The following is a 19,182-nucleotide window of genomic DNA, read 5'->3' as shown; positions in this document are numbered from 1 at the left end:
TCTGCGAAATCTGCACCAAGACTGCTCTTTTTTTTCGTATACTCCATAGCCTTCAATCAGTTGTCAAATATTAGTGATGTTATTTATTTAATAACATAATTAGAAACTTACATTTCTGCGAGACATCTCTGAAAATTAGTCGTTGTTCAACATTGACAGCTCTTCAATTTTCGTAGTCTGGTGTACCGTATCTGTTACTAGTACTGGACTTTGTTGGGATACAACCCAAATTATTGTAGTTTTGATGCATTGCTTTAATCTTACTGTAATCTGCGTTATGTGCCCGGCTTAGCAAGTCGATGTAGTGCTTCGTCTTAAGTGCAGCTGCGTCATGGCACACTCGCATCGGTCTCAAGTACCAATTAGTGAACTCCACCAATTTGCAACAGCTTACTTAAAAAGAGTTGAGCGTTAAACACGTTATGTGCACATGGAATCTCCGCGGAAAAGAGCTGCATCGCAGATGAGTCACGCCAGTGTGCAGTAAAATTTGGATTATGAAGCACTTTTGTGTAATACGTTGCGTCATTGCTCTTCGTGGTGAATTAATTACAGAAGTAGCCACTGAGGACGCGTCTCGGCGCTAGGTCGTTGGAAAAATTGTTCCGACAAGATTTCTTCTATCACCATTCAAACCTATTCTTCTAGATCTCTGCGAATAGAAGCCTTGTATTCATTACAGAAATAAGACAACAATTTTAAAAACATACCATGTCTTTGCATTAAGTAATGATCAGCGGAAGATACTGTTTTATTGTTATGGTTGCATTTGTAACCATTTTTCAGCAATTACCATTATTTGTACCCATCTAACGTTAAGCATAATATAGCAATATAGTTAACGCCTTGCAATTTGTGAAGTTATCGGCGCTTTTACACACAAACTGTGACAATGAAATATGTCGATTCGCACAATCCATCAAAGCAGAGGCTCTGTCTTGATGTTTTTGTATTTATCTTTATTTTTATTTAATTTTTAATTCATCAATATTTACACTCCCCAGAACTTCGACTCCTCTTGATACGAATAACGACGACATATTATTGCTAATGAATTTAAAAAAGTGTAGTTATCTTCGGTTAGTTTATTATCAGTGTAGGCAAAGTAAATATTTCAATTTAATCTTAAGTTTTATAACATCTGCAGTATTTATAAGCGGTCCGAGTTAATTTTACAGAGATTTTCTAAACGTTAGTCATGACAGTGCCTCAAAATAAGCTTGTATATCTGTGCAGTGTTTCAGTTTAATAAAGTTCCATAATTATTTAGCTGTTCTTGTCAGATACATTTTGAGCTTTTAATTACAGGAGATGTCTAGATTACTGGTGCTGGCGCAGCAAAATCTAACCAACCTATCAATGTCTGTTCTTTGGGGGCTAGGCTAAGGTGTCTCACGTATTTTTCTGAATGGAATGCATGCACGTTTCATTATAATCCCCTTCCGTCAACAGGCGTTTAGTTAATCTAAAAAGTTAATCAATTTCATTAAATAAAAAGGTTACTTTGTAATAAATGAGTACTACACTCTACATTTATTTATTTATTCTTTGCCCATGGACTCCAGCTGAAAATCCAGCTGAGAGTATAGGGTGTGTCATACAATAGCCTTTTAACATCAAACTTGATTTCAATATATATATATATATATAAATGAAACAAATGATTAAACAGAAATAGTCCATAATCATACAAAGGTTTTACATATTTCACATTATACGTACACACAAATCAAAAAAACATACAGAAATGATAATTTTTACAGGTATATTTCAGTAATGATATATTTAAACACCATCTTAGTATTCACTCAAACTGTATATACATTTCTCTGTGAGATATAATTTCAAATGATTTTTAAAATATTTTAGATCTGTTTCTTTTTTAATGATTTTGGGGAGTTTATTAAAACACCTTTTGCCTGCTTCTTCTGGGGCAGTCATAGACAGTTTTAGATTTCTGTTTATCATGTAGTAATTTTCATTTCCTCTTGTACCGTGTTTGTGTACATCTTTATTTAGGAGGTGTTTATCACTTGACCTTACCACCATTATGCTTTGGTATATATACAGTGAATATACTGTCATAATATTATAGTGTACAAAAGCTTGCCTACGGGTCTGTCTTGGTGGTATTTTTGCAATGCATCTCACTGCCCTTTTCTGAATTGTGAATATTCTTTTTAGGTAGCCAGCTTGTGCATTTCCCCATATATGAACTGAATAAGACAAATGTGGGAAGACAAGTCCATAATACATTGATCTGAGGACTTCATCATCCACAGTCTTAGCTGTTTTATGCATGATGATCTGTTTATCTTTTTACACAGTGCATCTATGTGCTCCCCCCATGCCAAATGTTTGTCTATTATAGTTCCTAGAAAATTTGTGCTGGTTACTTCTTTAATAGTCTTTCCATTTATATTATAATTTTCACCATGCTTGGTCTGAAATACTACATTAATTGTTTTAGACTGATTCATAAACAGGTTGTTTTGTGTTAAATATTTATTTGCATTTTCAATAGTCAGGAGTGCTTCCTTCTCAAGCTCCTCCTTTGTGTCAGCTGTGCAAATGATTGTTGTGTCATCAGCATACATTATAAGTTTCTGATTTACATAGCTAGGGAAGTCATTTACGTAGAGTATAAATAGTATTGGCCCAAGCACAGATCCTTGCGGCACACCGTGTTTAACTGTTTGTAATTCTGATATGTAGTTTGTTATATTTCCCCCACTAGTATGTCTGATTTCTGTGCATTGTTTCCTATTTGTAATGTATGATTTAAGTATGTCATAGCATTTTCCTCTAATTCCATACTGATATAATTTCATCATTAATTTTGAGTGGTTCACACAATCAAATGCCTTAGATAGGTCCATAAAAATGCCACAAGTCTTTTGTTGCCTGTCAAGTAAATTAAGAATGTGCTCAATTATATCTGTTGATGCTGTTTTTGTTGACTTCCCTTCTCTGAAACCATGTTGTGATGAATGCAGTATACTGTACTTTGTTATAAAACTTACAATTCTATTCTTTATTATCATTTCATAGATTTTAGCAAATGTTGAGATCAATGATATTGGCCTACAATTTCCTAATTCATCCCTGTTCCCTTTCTTAAATATTGGCTTCACTTTACTTACTTTCAGTGAATCTGGAAATATACCTTCTTCTATCGCAGCATTCAGCATGTGTGTCAATGGTTTTAATATACATTCTCTGCATTCCTTTATGAGATGTGATGTAACACCATCCAAGCCAGAAGAGTGTTTAATTTTAAGTTGTTTTATTAGGTTTGACACTTCTGCATCTGTTGTAGGTATGAAAACCATAGTATGATTTATATGTGGGGGGTCTAACAATTTACTTACTGCATTTGTTTTATTTTGACTTATTAATTCGTCTGCTACAGTAATATAATATCTGTTAAAAGTATTGGCTACTTCTAGAGGGTTTGCGTTGCTTTTCACACTCATCAGTGGGCAGATGTCCTCTGCACGATTTGTTACTTTTCCTCTCTCTCCATTAATGAACGACCATAAACCTTTTGAGTAGTTCTTTCCCTTATCTATAGACATCCTGATCAATGATGCTTTAGTTTCTCTGATAAAACTACAGTACTCTTTCTTTTTTATTTTATACAGTGTCTTGTAGGCCTCATTATTTTTTTGTTTGGAGAGGTCATAATACACTCTCAGATTATTTCTGGCATGGATTACTTCTCCAGTCACCCAGCTTTTCTTTTTTTTTTTTTTTTTTTGTTGCTGTTTGACAAGCCTTGTACTAACAGGACATGTAACATCATAATAATAATTGAATAAAGAATAAAACTGGTTCCATTTGGTGTTTGCATCTTTAGCTGCATATATTGTTTCCCAGTTTTCTGCCTCTAACATCTTTTTTAACAGATTTATGTTATGTGGGTAGTTCTGTCTTCTCATCTCCCATATCTTCTGCACTGAATCACTAGTCTTTATATTTATGTCTATCATGATTGCAAAATGGTCTGCTAATGTGGAGTTTATTACCTGTGTGTCACAATAGCATGTAGGAATATTTGTTATTACATGATCAATAATAGTTTCACTATGCTTTGTTACTCTGGTTGGTTTATCTATTTTTATTTTTAGATTGTATATGCACAATAAGTCCAGTAGGGTCTTAGTATTGTCCGTATTTTTACTCGTGTCTATGTTCAGATCTCCTATAATGATCAAATAAGCATATGTTTTTGAGAGGTGTTGGATTATATCTTCCAGCTGTTCAAAGAAGGTTTTAATTATACCATTTGGTGATTGATACAAACCTAATACACAACATAAATTCCGAGCAATTTTAGTTTCCAGTGCTGTATCTTCAAAGCTCAATTCTATAGCATATTTTGTTATATTTATGGCTTTAGTTGATTTATAGTTAGAAAAAATGGCAACCCCACCACCTTTATAGGAAGTTCTGCAAAAACTGGCTACTTTCACATAATTCTTCAATTTGTAAATTCCTATGTGATTTTCTTTTAGCCCATGTTCTGTAACTACTAGAATGTTTGGCCTATACTCCTGTAATATTACCTCTAGTTCCTCTGTTTTATTGTTTATGTATTGAACATTTTGGTGAAGTATTCTAACAGTTGGCTTTAAATGTAATAGTTCCCCTTCCTGTAATATACTAAGCACTTCACTTGCTCCCTTTGCTTCTGGTACTATGCAGTGATTTTTTTCGGTTTGTGTCATTAAACCTGGATCGTATCTTTGTCCGGTGTTTATATTCCTCTCATTATTGTCACACTGGTATTTAAGATGGACAATTTTACTTACATCTTTTTCCATGTTCTCTTTCTGCTTACTCGGTACCATAAAAAATAACTGTATTGTCATAAAACACACTTTATGTACACTAGTGCAGGATTGGACTGTGTTACTCTGAAGTAAGATCAACAAAGTCTCAAAACTAACGTACGGTACAGCATTTCAATAACAATATTCTTTCTCGTTCTCGTAACAATTCGCGCCGATGACGCAGTCGGCCATTGTCTACCTTCTCGCGGTCGTATGACGGCTAGTTGTGTTCTGTGCGTTGGCTGTATGTCGCTCCAGATGAACACTGCTCAGCTGCAAATAAAACAAGTACTGGTTTTTCCCTTACCTTGTACGATGAAGTGTAAGACTATAGGTATCCCAAATTACTTTTGGTGATTCGACAAATTCGTTACAATACTGTATTAACAGATTATAAGAGAGAATCACTTGGTCTGTTTGCGTCATTTTACATTGTCAAACATTTTTTCTAGTTCGACGACACATATGAAGGTGGACTTTCCTTTAGTCTCGCTTCCATTATCAAGTGCAATGTTAGATATTTACTGATCCTCTTTCTTTTCATCAAGCGAAACTAGTCACCATCTGACATCATCAGTTTTCTTTTCCATTCTTCTGTATGTTATTCTTGTCAGTAACTTGGCTGCAGAAACTGTTAAGCTGATTGTGCGATGTAACTCACACTTGCCTGTACTTCGTTTCTTAGGGTCGGTGTAGAAGATATTTTTCTGGAAACCTGATATATCTCCAGTCTGACAGATTCTACACACCAGCTTAAACAGTCATTTATTTGACACCTCCCTGAATGAAAATAGATATTTCGAAAGAATATTACCAATCGCTTATGCCTTATTAAATCGCAAGTATTCGGGTCTTACGTTAAACCTTGTCTGTAATGTAAGATCCCTTATGTTTTCCGTGTCAATTCCAGTTTCTTCATCTATCGCATCAAGCTGTTCCTCCCCTTGTGGAGGCTTTTGAATGCACTTTTTCCACAAATCAGCGCTCTTCTTTGCATTGAACAATGGAATTTCTTTCGCACTCTTAATATTCAAGCCTTTGCTTTTAATTTCGCCGAAAGTTTTTCAAATGGTTCAGTGGCTCTGAGCACTGTGGGACTTAACTTCTGAGGTCATCAGTCCCCTAGAACTTAGAACTACTTAAACCTAACTAACCCAAGGACATCACACACATCCATGCCCGAGGCAGGATTCGAACTTCCGAACGTAACGGTCGCGCGGTTCCTGACTGTAGCACCTAGAACCGCTCGGCCACCCCCGCCGGCCGGAAAGTTGTTTTGGCTACTGAATCACTCTTCCCGATGACCATTTCTTTTTTGATTTCTTCACACTTCTCCTGCAGCCATTTCGCATTTTCTTCTCCACGCTTCCTATTTATTTCGTTCCTAAGTGACTTACTTTGATTTCTCTCGTTCCCCGAACTTTCCTATGCTTCCTTCTTTTGCCGATCAGCTGAAATGCGTCTTCTGTTACCTAAGGTCTCTTTGTCTGTTCAAATTCTGTGATGGTCCAGTTCAGAGATGTCCATTCCTCTTCAACTGAACTGACTATTGTAGCATGCCTATTCATAATCACAGTAGGCACACCAGCAGACAACTTCAAAAGTACATCATCGTTCCTCACTAATTCAGTAACCCACTTCTTTATTCATTGATTCCTCCAGACGAGTCTTTCAAACTGCAGTCACATTCATCATTAATAAAGTATGATCTGAACAGGTATCTACTCATGAGCACGCCTCACAGTAAATCTGCCTTCAGAATTTCTGTCTGCCCATTGGGTAATCCGTCTTCCCGTATCTCCAGTCCGTTTCCAAGCACAAGATTTTGTCGGTTAGGCCTATTCAATATTTTTCTTCCAATTGCCTTTGCCGTGGCAGTCTCTTCTCAGACATCAGATGAGGAACAGATCCGAAATCTTTTGCAAATGGAGAAATGACCATGGCACTTTGGTCATGCACCACACTTTATTTGTCTTTAACACGTGGTCTTCACTGTCTAAGTCCTCTCGCAGCCAATATTTGGCCGATTCTTCCAGCTATTAAGGGTAGCTTCCCACTCAATATGCAAACGATTGCCATGTAACTTCGTCTGCTTCTCTACTATTTTTGAAAAGCCTGCTACCAGTACCAGGTTGACTTATCATAAGGCTTTGCTGACGATTATTTTTCAAAATATAAGCTGTGACTGGAATTGAACTGGGGACCTAGTACGTTTTGGTCTCTCATCAAAGAGGCTACCATTAGACAAGGTGTTCCATTTCCTTCCTCTTATAGCTCCATATATTCCAGTTATCTGTGTTTCTTAAAGTTAATTTGTAGAGTTTGAGTACCAAAATACACAGATAAATGACAAGTAATAGTTTTCTAATGTATTGATATTTTAACTTTTGTAAGATTGTTGTCTTAACTTTAGTTTCAGGAACTTCTATGTTGGACATTTGGAGAATGTTTTAAAGTCTTTATACTCATCTTTGAGAATAATCCTTTCTGTCAGGCAGTGGTACATACAAATAATATCTCATAAGTTATTGTACAATTTATTGTTCAAGTTTGTGATTGGTGTGTGTGTGTGTGTGTGTGTGTGTGTGTGTGTGTGTGTGTGTGTGTGTGTGTGTGTGTGTGTGTGTGTGTGTGTTTACACTAGTCTGAAGTTTTTCAGTTTGACAGGCTTCTGTCATTGAATTACTTGGGACTTACAAGTTTCTAATATTAAATATTACATGTATTGTAACGTGGTCATGACTCTTTTCAAGTTGTATAATCAGTTAAGTTAATTTCTTTCCGTAGTAATTGTTTCACTGGAGATACAGCACCTACGCATAAGTTCCTCTTCAAAAACTGCAACTGTTGGTGCAGTTGCCTGACTCTTTATAAAACACGGCTACCTCGCTGTTTCCAGGTGAAAATGCCCAGTGCAGTGCAGAGTGCAGAGCAGCTCCGCCAGCGCAGCGCAGAGTTGCAGGAGAGACGGCAGCAGCTGCTGAGGAGGGCCACGACCAACAGCCACCGGATTTGGCTGCAGAGAGTGGTAGACCTGCCACAGGCTGAGCAGCTGCTCCAGGACTGGACTCGAGAATTGGAGGGCTTCGAGGACTTCATCCAGAGGCACATCACCGAGGACTCTGACTCTGACCCCGACGAAGACTTCCTCGAACGAATGCCTCCGGCTGTGGGAGACCAGCAGCACACTGACCAGCCGGAGTCTCCTAGTAGAGGGGAATGGGGAGCAGGGCAGCAGCAGTTTCCCGCAAGGCAGATCTCCATCCAGAGGCGCACTGCCAAGAACTCTGATCCTGATGAAGACTTCCTGGAAGCAGAGCCCCCAGCTGAGGGAGGACGGCAGCAAAGTGACCAACAGGAGGCTCCTGCTAGAGGGGTAGGAGGGGCAGGGGGGCGGCAGTCTCCGCAAAGGAGGCCAGCCATCAGGAAGAGGGTGGGCAGGCGGTGTCGGCGTCTGGTGGCTCTACTGAGGAGGACATTGGCAGCATTCCCACGGAACATATGCTACTAGTGGTTTCTGTAACAGCTACCAAGTGTAAATAATGACGTGTGCATGATGTGTACTACAATATGGTTTACAGTGATATATTTTTTAAAAGACCTGTTTCTATTGCCAGTATAAAATAAATTATTTCCTTTTTTTAAAGTAATACTGATATGTTTTTTTTTTATTTTCCTGGCTAATCTCTTCACTTTCCTAGTTCTGAGAAACATTTTCTTATGTCTTACACAAAAGTGTGTTTGCAAGAGCTGATATTAACATGATTATTGGCACTGTTAACTTCTTTCCATATTGTGACTTGAAATTTCAGTTATACTCCTCTTCACTTCTCCTTAATGTCGTTATAGTGACGGGATTCAGAATTGATTAACTGTGTTTTTTTTTCTTTTTTTTTCCCCCCCCTCCCTCTCCAGAGGGATAGATATGTGTTGTGGCTAACAGTAATATATCAGCATCTCCATATATTCTGCTAACAAATGGTAATGTATTCCTTGGAGCATCTCTGCTGCTAGATGTAGACTTTGTGAGTGAATTTCTGAATTTTATATAGCTGCTGTCTATGGCTGTTACATTTGAAGAATTTCTGTTCCTGAGTTATTGACATTTAATTGTTTATTGAATTACTGTGACTGAAACAAAAAAATAGCAAATGTATGTTAAATATAATTCAAGACTATTTTCACTAATGTCACGTTTTTAATACTTACCAGTGGTGATCAGATGAAACGAAAGTGTTACCAAAGATTACTACAGACAAGATTACTACAGAAAAAACAGAATATAATGGATATCATGTCTGGTAAAAAACTGAGATGGAAATTTTAATTCAAAGTAGGAGTAAATCTATAACTACATCAAACCATTTGAAAGATTGTGATGCAACCAGATATCACTGGGTCTTTGCAGGCTACAAAAAGATCACAGTGATCAACAACTGACACTGGGAGAAATAATTAATGGGGGGTGAGGGCTATAATGGTGCTGCCATTTTTTCAGGGTTATTGCACATCTGCCCACAAGACAAAACACTGCACGCTATGGTCCAAAGAATTGCAGTGGCTTATCCAGTTGAAATATCCTGAACAAAGTATTTTAATCACCCTAGACTTCTTCAGCCTCAGACAGTAGCGTACCTGAAGAAACCTGTCTGTGGTACTGCTGAAATGTTTGTAGTCATTGGGAAATGAAGAACCAATAGTTACCAAGGTTCCTAAAAGAATGGTGGTCATAACAAATGCAATGTTATAGGCAAAAATAAGTTTTATTGTAGAGGGGTGAAGGTGTTCAAATGACAATAGTAATGATATAGTGCAAAGGACAGCTTAACATAATGGGGTGATAGCTACCTGAGGCAGAAATCTAATGTCACATAGTACCATAAAGTGAGGTATGACAAGGTACTACCACAAATGCTCTGTTTTCTGTCTGTGCTCAACACAGTTTTGGGCATAATACTTGATATTCACCATTAACATGCAAACACAAATGGTCTAGAATGTGAAATATGATTTGACCTCCATATATTCATCTCACCCAGTTGAAAGTCAGATTTCAGATTTTATTACAACTAGCAACACTTATACCACACTAGCAATATCAAAAAGTAGCTCAGGAACTAAAAATATACACTATGCTTTAAAACATTTGTACTGGCCCAGTACATTCGTCTTGATATTAAATAAGTCTGTCTTGTAATATTGACTGTGTCTCCATTTGCAAGGTATTCATCACCATAGGGAATAACTCAATCTCTGCTGCTGATTATTTAAAAGTTTCTCCTGAAATTTAATGTTTGTATGCAAAGACTAAAGTAGGAAAGTTTGTAAGTTTATTTCCCAAATTAAATGTGGTGATTATTTTCCACATTGTGAGTTAATTGGCTTACCAATTTATATGACACAATCCATGCAGAAGTATCTGGGATGAGCACAGCTATTGATTGTGATGAACTTCTTGAGTAGTAAAAGCTCTTTCTTTGTTGAGATTTAATAACCTTGAATATAGTGTTGAACTTCATAGCTGAATGTAAATAAACATGTGATCATCTATAACTTAGCTCTTTTACAAATATTGATCTGATCATACAAGTAGCATATGCTGCTGATTCAAATGGCTCTGAGCACTATGGGACTTAACATCTATGGTCATCAGTCCCCCAGAACTTAGAACTACTTAAACCTAACCAACCTAAGGACATCACATTACACCCAGTCATCACGAGGCAGAGAAAACCCCTGACCCCACCGGGAATCGAACCCGGGAACCCAGGCGTGGGAAGCGAGAACGCTACCACACGACCACGAGATGCGGACTATAAAATTTAGTATCAAACAGCTAATTACGATTGAGTCTAAAGATGTTAGGTGTAGGGCTACATCTGCAAATGGGTTACTGTGTTTGCAATGTATGTCCACTCATGGTTATAACTCCCAGTTTCTGTAACTTAGTCATAACTATATCATTAGATCAGAATAAATTGGATATTATACACACTGACTTGTAACATATGCAAGGGAGAACTGTTGAAGCACTGGTTAACATGCACTCATGGTATTGTGATCACAACAAACCAAGAATGGAGTCGAGTGGTCCTTAAACCTGCCACCTGGTCCTGCTGATCCAGCTGAGCTATGTAATCGTGACTTGGATTTCACTCACAGCTTCGGTTCAATCAGCTTATCTCTCCATTTTTTCAAGTTGTGATTAGTGGTTGGATACCTCAATCAATAACAGCATTGCCCATAAGAAAGAATTCTCAGTTTGAGTCAGATTGTGGTAAACAGTTTTAATCTTACCAGAAGAGTCAAAGCAAGGCACACTATGCTGCAGAGTGAAAGATGAATTCTGGCTCCCAATTCTACCCTGTAACCAAAGTAATGGAGGCTACAGAAGAATAGAACTCCTCTACCATGGACTTTTACTAAAAGAAAACAGATATTAAAAGATTATAGTATCAATACATTTCACTTTCTTCTGATATTATTTCCGTAGGTACAATCTAAATGATTAAACTAAAGCTTTGTTTCTAGCTATAGACTGCTACTTTTTTAAAAAATATTCACAAAGGGTGATTCCAGTTAAGATCAGAGAAGTGCAGGTGCTGTCACCTCCTGCCCCCATCACTAGCCTGAAAAAATTAACATCTTTGCAAACTGAACTCTCATCCTGGCCTGGTACAGACATAACTATCTCATTGCAGTACCAATTTGTAGAAATCAATAAAAAATAATGGTTATTGGCCAGAAGCAACTGTGCCCAGTCACATTTGAAATTATTGTCCTTGAAATCAAAAATACCTGACTGTTCTGGGTTATAGAGTAGTGTTCTACCTCCAGTTTGAGATGTTTCTTCTCATGTTAGCAGATCATGTCATAAGTCATTAAAATGTGAATTAGGAACAAATTTGCGTGTATATGAATGGCTGAAAGTACGTTTAATATTTACAAATTTCTTATAAACAGTGTATTTTCAGGTAAGTACACTAATGGTATTAGGTACCCTTTATTACGTAGTAATTCTGGTATGTTGTTTTCAGTTACTTTTGAATTTCATTTTGAGAGGAATTGCTCTTAATTTTCCCCCCCTCTCACCTTTTCTGCAAAGAATGTGAGCTGCTCCTAACCTCTGTCTACTGTCATTGTACCCCCACTGCTCCCTGCTTTACCCTGTCACATTTTAAATCTTGGTTACACTCTTTATAACTTCTGCAATATAGTGTGCCACAATTCCATTCACTATGATGGTGCTGATCTAATGGCAGGCAGAAATTGGGAATGAGCAAGCTTTATGTAACACTAATAAAAATAAAGCAGCAATAGTAGCTCTAAATATTCACTTTTCAGTCTGACAGAGATGCCTGTAATGGTCATAAGTTCTAAGGCAGAAATAATTAACACCGATATAAAATGCTGGCATACTGCATGGGAAACATGTTAATAACAAAGCCAGTTTCATGTTGATTTGCAAGTATTGAACAACTGGTTGACATCCTGGAATTGAGTATTTTGTTGAGTGATGCAAGATCAGCTCATTGCAGTGGGAGACTATCAGAAGAATACTCTGAAAGAGCAAAGAATGGTTGATAGATGTTGGAAGAGTGCACATCAAAATTTGGCCATATCACACTTTACATTTAGGTGTAACATTCTGGAACACATGGAAAAAAAATAGAGATAGTGAAATGCCCTCAGAATAATGCACCAGAAGGTGAAAGAAGTATCAGTTTATGAATGACATTCCTTCATGCTTTAGATAAGACACTCTCACTGCCACAGTGAATGAAAAGTTCAAATTTTACTGGAACTGTGGTATAATAGCCAATAAAACAGCCCATTTTAATTGATCCGAGATACCACTGAGCAATAAGGCTATGTCATATCCCTCACAGCTATCATGGTATGCAACTTCCATAACCTGCAAACCACCTACAATGTGAAGACAGACAGATACAATGATCTGGCAGATGAGGAAACACAAGGCTATACAAATGACCTCTGTGGTAGTATTAGACACTGGTGTTATCCCAAAGCAGACTCTAAAAAGCTTGTAAAGAGCCTCAAACTGCATTTTTTACTGTGTCAGCAGCTGAAGTAGACCGCCATTCTAAACACCTGTACAACATTTTGTGGGGTCCATCAAGAAGATACCATAGTTAACTTAATGATAACTTGTTTTTGAGGAGGTAGTACAGTGGTTGACATACTAGACCCACATTTGGGAGAATAAGAGTTCAAACTTTGTCCAGGCAACTGCCAAGAAGTTTTTTAATTTTTAAAAATTTTTTTGTAATTGGCATAATGAATTGCCATCCCTATCCTCCCCTGCCCTGAGTTTAATGCACCTAGCAGTTGATGGGACATTAAACTCTACACATTTATCATTAAAACTTTGTTGTTTAAATAATTATTCTTGTTTATGCATTAAGTACAAAAAGTGAGCCAACAGATAATAAATAATAATAATAATAATAATAATAATAATAATAATAATAGTTTTTAATTCCTGAGCAACAGAGAGATGTATATGGTTACAATTGTTCAAATGCAAACATATCAATACACAATATAGAAAACAATTTTTGGAATAAACAATACCACTGTTTTCCCTCCAATAATTCAGTTCTGAATAGTGTGACATTCAAGCCAATGTTCATAAAAAATTTCATTTTACTTTCTGTACACCAAAATGCTGAATATGAAAATGTGGCTTGTAGTTTCTTTATCTGAGAACACCTATTGTGTGTAGTGAGAATATATAACTTCTAGCAGAGGCAATAATGGCCTCACATCTTACACGTTCAGCCCTGAACAGCTGTTAAATCCTGTACTGCTGCTTTCTTTCTCTGATTTCAGAACAGTGCTATTGACAGTGATACCATGTCTGCTGAATTCCACAACAATGTACTGAATGAGCAGCTGTGATACCAGCTTAAAATAAATAGCTATAGACACTGCCTGTTAGGTAAGTAATGTTACCAAATAATGTATGTTTTGCTTCTACAACCAATGATGAACTCGGTTGTGACTTACAGTGAACACTTTTGACATTGTGCAAAATATCAAACAAATCAAAAAAACCTGAAAAGGCATACACTTAGACGTTGCAAAATGTTTCAATCTCCTCACAGTGTGTTTATACTTCCTTAATTTTTACCTATATATTGGTGTGAATCATATTATACTAGTTGCTAAAATATGTTACCTGATGGCCATTTATTTAAAACTACACATATTACTTCATTTACTTGACTAATATATTATAAATACACTTTTCTGATCATGTAATCAAATATTCACTAAAATTCATAGCCCAGTTTATCTTCTCCATCACTATGTTTAATGTTAACTGTTTTCATAATCTATTTTAACATAGAAAAAATCAGAAGAAAGTTAGAAGGCATTACTGCTCAAAATAGTTAACTGTCAACTATAATTCATTCATATCTAATGAGAAATTATTTTTTAAAAATGGCAGATGATATTTGAACTATTACAAAGCACTTTATTCAGAAGGGCTGAATCATAAAATACAACAATGGTAGTCATGGCTAAAGAGTCTGTATCCATTTGATAATTTTAGTCATCAAATCTGAGACTGGGCCAAAACTTTTTTTTGCTGTCTTTGTCCAGCTATACCATTACATGTAAGTTTAGCAGTTAAAATAACATGCTGAAGAGTCAAAACCATCTAGGCAATTGGACACAGAACAACACATAATTTATCAACTAGACTGGGAAAACATTAGAGGAATATTCGTTATTTAGTTAACATCAATAGCCACACATTGGTTAAAAAAATCTTTGTTCCCTCATTAGCAAGAGGAATGGAGAATTTTCAGCCATGCAGTTCAAGAATTAGTATTTTCATTCGGAAAATTTGAGTTAAGAACATCAGCTGCAATAATAAGCGTATGTTTCCTAGTTATTCATTCCCTATTTTCAATTTTTATGGTAGTTAAATGCAAAATGCTTTACTGCTTCTCCTTATATGTAGTACTGCAGTCCATTATGTAAATATACCTCACTTTAGCCTATAATTCTTCAAGCTCAAGATATCCATTTTAACACTGTTATCAATGACATACAAACATGTTGGTGAGCATTAGCTACTAACATATGTCATGTGCTGGACATCCTCTTGTTACAAGTTTGAGTTATTTCTAATTATGTGGCCCCAACAGGCTGAGTGCAACCCATTAGTCCTCCCACTAAGGGAATGTCCCTGGCAGAGGAACTGAACCCATGCCCTCCACATGGCAGTCGGCCCTGCTGACTACTCAGCTAAATCAGTTGCCTGGGCTTGAGAGGGTGCCTTTCTGCATAAAAGAAAAAGAGGAAGTAACTCTCCTTTGATTAAAGCATCTTATCACATCAGTCGCACACTAAACCTTTTTATGTTACAGTTGCGGAACATTACAATAAATAGCCTAATATACTATAGCTTAGAAGAGACATCATCACAAGGAAATAGATGTATATGTAGTGTTACACAATTTTCTTAAAATGGATATAATGACTAGGTAACAGACCAGATTTTTCACTGCTAAATTCATGGACTCAGTTACCATCTCAGTTTATCCATTATTCTGCCTCTCATCCTTCTCCTAGACCTTGTCTTCATCTTATTTGATCTATGATACCCTACTGAAATTACCTAATACAGTTAACCCTGGAGTGGGGGTGTGGCTGTCACATAGCAGTTTTATATTGTTATTATTTCTGTTAAGTTTAAAGTTGCAGTGTTCCCACACTCTGTACCTTTCAAGTGGGTGCTTTGTTGATGATCCGTATACAGCTAACATTAGTTGGGCAGGGAGCACCAGGACATTGTAGTGAGTTCGTGTGCAACTGTGCACAATGTGCCTATCTATGTAACAATTTCTTGAGGTAGGCGATTTCCTTTTTTTTAACGTTTTTCATACTAAATTTGTTGTAAGTACAATATTTAAAAATTTTATTAATATGAATAAAATACTTATGTTAACTAAAGTGATAATTATGCACTCTTCAACATGTACTATAATTTACGGAAACTGATACTCATTAACATGTTCTTATTTTAGTGATGTCACATACAAAGAAAACAAGAGTGGACATGTCCTACAACCCAGAAGTGTGGATGAGGAGGCTCGAAGAAGCTGCAGAGAGGGATGAAAATGATGTATTGGACTGAAATCTGAATGAAATGAAGATGATCAACTAATGGAAGGCATTCATGATACTGAAACTGATCAATCTGCAGATGAATACAATAATAATAATGGTGAATTTTTTTCCTGTTGTCTTGGGAAGGACAGTAAAGTTTCTTAAAAGAAATGTAAGAACAAGGTCAGAGAATATAATACGAGGGCGGTTCAGAAAGTAACCTCCGATTGGTCACAGTGCGGGTTGTGGGGGGAGTAGCGACGCCATCTGTGCGTTCACGCACTCAACAGGTCAGTCAGCATCAAGCCGTGGTCGAGTGAACGTCGTACCTGCGCTAGTTTAGTTTTTGTGGCAGTTTGAAATGTGTGCTGCAATAGAAAACCCCGCCAAATGTGAAGTGCGTGCTGTCATAAGGTTTTTTACAGCCAAAGGATATTCTGCAGCAGCTATTCATCGTGAGCTTTGTGCCATGTACGGACCAAGAGTTATGAGTGAAGGAGTTGTCCGTGAATGGGTATGTTTATTTAAAAGTGGACGAGAAAACGTTCATGATGAAGAGAGGACTGGTAGACCATCATTGGTGACTGACGAACTCGTTCAGACAGTTGATGCAAAAGTTCGTGAAAATCGACGTTTCTCAATGCCGGAGTTGTCTACTGGTTTTCCACAGATTTCTAAGACTCTCTTGTACGAGATAGTGACAGCAAGATTGGGTTACCGTAAGTTCTGTGCACGATGGGTGCCCAAAATTCTTACCGACCACCACAAACCTCAAAGAATGGCCTCTGCATTAGACTTTCTGTCACGTTATGAGGACGAAGGAGAACCATTGTTAAACAGAATCGTGACCGGTGACGAAACCTGGATTAAGTACGAGAACCCTGAGACAAAAGAACAATCAAAGATGTGGGCACATTCAAATTCGCCTACCAAACCAAGAAAAGCCTCGCAAGATTTTTCTGCCAGAAAACTGATGGCAGCAGTGTTTTGGGATGCCAAAGGGGTGTTGTTGGTTGAATTCATGGAACGTGGTACGACCATTAATCAAGACATGTACTGTGAAACAATAAAAAAGTTACGACGGGCTATACAGAACAGTATGCTGACTTCCGGTATCGTTTTTTTGCACGATAACGCCTGTCCTCACTCTGCTCGCAGAAGAACGGCCCTTCTTGAATCCTTCAAGTGGGACGTTATCAACCATCCACCTTACAGCCCAGACCTGGCGCCAGGTGATTATCACCTCTTCATGCATTTGAAGAAATGGCTCGGGTCACAGCGGTTTGATGACGACGAAGAGCTCAAAGATGCGGTCACAGGCTGGCTCCAGGCACAAGCGGGTGATTTTTATGCAGAAGGAATTTCAAAGCTTGTGAAGAGATACGATAAATGCCTCAATCACTATGGAGACTATGTAGAAAAATAGTGCAAAGATGTAGTTGTAAGATGTATATATTAAAATATTTTTATTTAACTTGGTGTATTTTTTTAAATCAACCGGAGGTTACTTTCTGAACGGCCCTCGTATATCATCTTCCTGGACCCCAAGCTTCAAGCATCAGAAATACTTTCTGAAGGTAAGTTATTAGATGTTTTCTTAGCAGCAGTGTTCACAAAATTATAGTTAACTGCACAAATATTAATGTAAGAAATTTTAAAAGTAAATCTCAGGGACATAGAGATGCTAGACCCACTGCTGAGACTGAAATAAGAGCATTTTTTGGTATACTCTATGTAATAGTAACCCTAAGTGGTGCTAGAAGAAATACTAGCATGCTGTGGGCTAACTGTAGAGGAAACGGCTTAGAATCCTGTTACCTAACTATGAATGAAAAAAGATTTAAATTTCTTCTGAGATGTTATGTTTTGATGGTATAAGGGACAGAAGCCTTCGAAAAGAAATTGATAAATTAGCCCACTTAGAGACATTTTTGAGATGGTTGTTCAGAATTTTTGAGAAACCTTTGCTCCAAGTGAACATTTGAGTGTCAACAAGCAGTTACTCTCTTTTCGGGGAAAATGCCAATTCATACAGTATCTTCCTAAAAAGCCTGCCAAATAGAGCACTAAGACATTTGCTTTGGTAGATGCTAAAACTGCCTATACTTCCAGCTTAGAAACTTATGCTGGCACACAGGCACAGTAATTTTCCTACAGATGTAGTAATGAGGGTAGTGGAACCACTCATGGGACTCACCATAACATCACTGGTGACAACTGGTTCAGCAGTATACCACTGACTAAGAAGCTACTAGAACACAAGGGACTGACATACATTGGAACACTCTGGAAAAACAAGAAGGAAATTCCCAATGAGTTTTTACCTAATAAGCTAAGACCTCAATATTCTTCTTTGTTCAGTTTTCAACAGAATTGTACACTAGTTTCATACTGCCCTAAAGTTAGGCAAGCTGTTCTCTTGATATCCACATTATAACATGATGATACCACTGATGAAAGTAAAAGAGATTCACAGAAACCAGAAAATGTAACTTTTTACAATATGATGATTCGAGTTGATTTACTTGATCAACTAATTAAAAAAAATGAAGTGTCATGAAACATTCATAGGTGGCCTATGGTTCTTTTCTATAATTTACTTAATGTTTCTGCCATGAACACACTGTGCATATACCACGCAAATTCTAGAACAAATATTTCACTGAAAAGAATGGAGTTTCTGCAGAAGATGCCATGGGAAATGATGAAACCTCAAATTCAGTACACATCTGTTGTCCCTCAAATTTCCATTGAATTATGCCGGCATGTACATTTTCTGCTGGGCATAAATTCAACAGCTACACCACAACACCATCCCTGAGAAGGTTCCAAAAAATGGTTCCAATGGCTCTGAGCACTATGGGACTTAACTTCTGAGGTCATCAGTTCCCTAGAACTTAGAACTACTTAAACCCAACTAACTTAAGGACATCACACACATCCATGCCCCAGGCAGGATTCGAACCTGCGACTGTAGCGGTCGCACGGTTCCTGACTGTAGCGCCTAGAACAGCTCAGCCACCGCGGCTACAGAAGGTTCCAAAGGAAGTTACTATGACTGTGGCAGGCAGAAAGACAAGTCAACTAGAAAATGGTGTCATAAATGTAAACGTTGGATGTGTTTGCCTCATTTGCATACCGTATGTGTTAACTGTCTCTGAAATATTTTTTTTTTTTATTTGTGTTTTATTTTCATCCCTAT

General features: G+C 37.3%; 1 protein-coding gene across 1 annotated transcript in view; it reads left to right on the top strand.

Annotated features, from left to right (window-relative positions):
- The window catches only part of LOC126458573 (trichohyalin-like), a 123,266-nt gene that overhangs the window by 7,171 nt on the left and 96,913 nt on the right, over positions 1 to 19,182 (top strand). The window contains exon 2 of the mRNA XM_050095747.1: positions 7,735 to 8,268. Coding sequence (XP_049951704.1) covers positions 7,735 to 8,268 — 534 coding nt within the window. The remainder of the gene's footprint in view (positions 1 to 7,734; positions 8,269 to 19,182) is intronic.

This window comes from Schistocerca serialis, chromosome 1 (genome assembly GCF_023864345.2).
Source record: "Schistocerca serialis cubense isolate TAMUIC-IGC-003099 chromosome 1, iqSchSeri2.2, whole genome shotgun sequence".
Taxonomy (NCBI): Eukaryota; Metazoa; Arthropoda; class Insecta; order Orthoptera; family Acrididae; genus Schistocerca; species Schistocerca serialis.
This window is presented reverse-complemented; position numbering and strand designations above follow the sequence as displayed.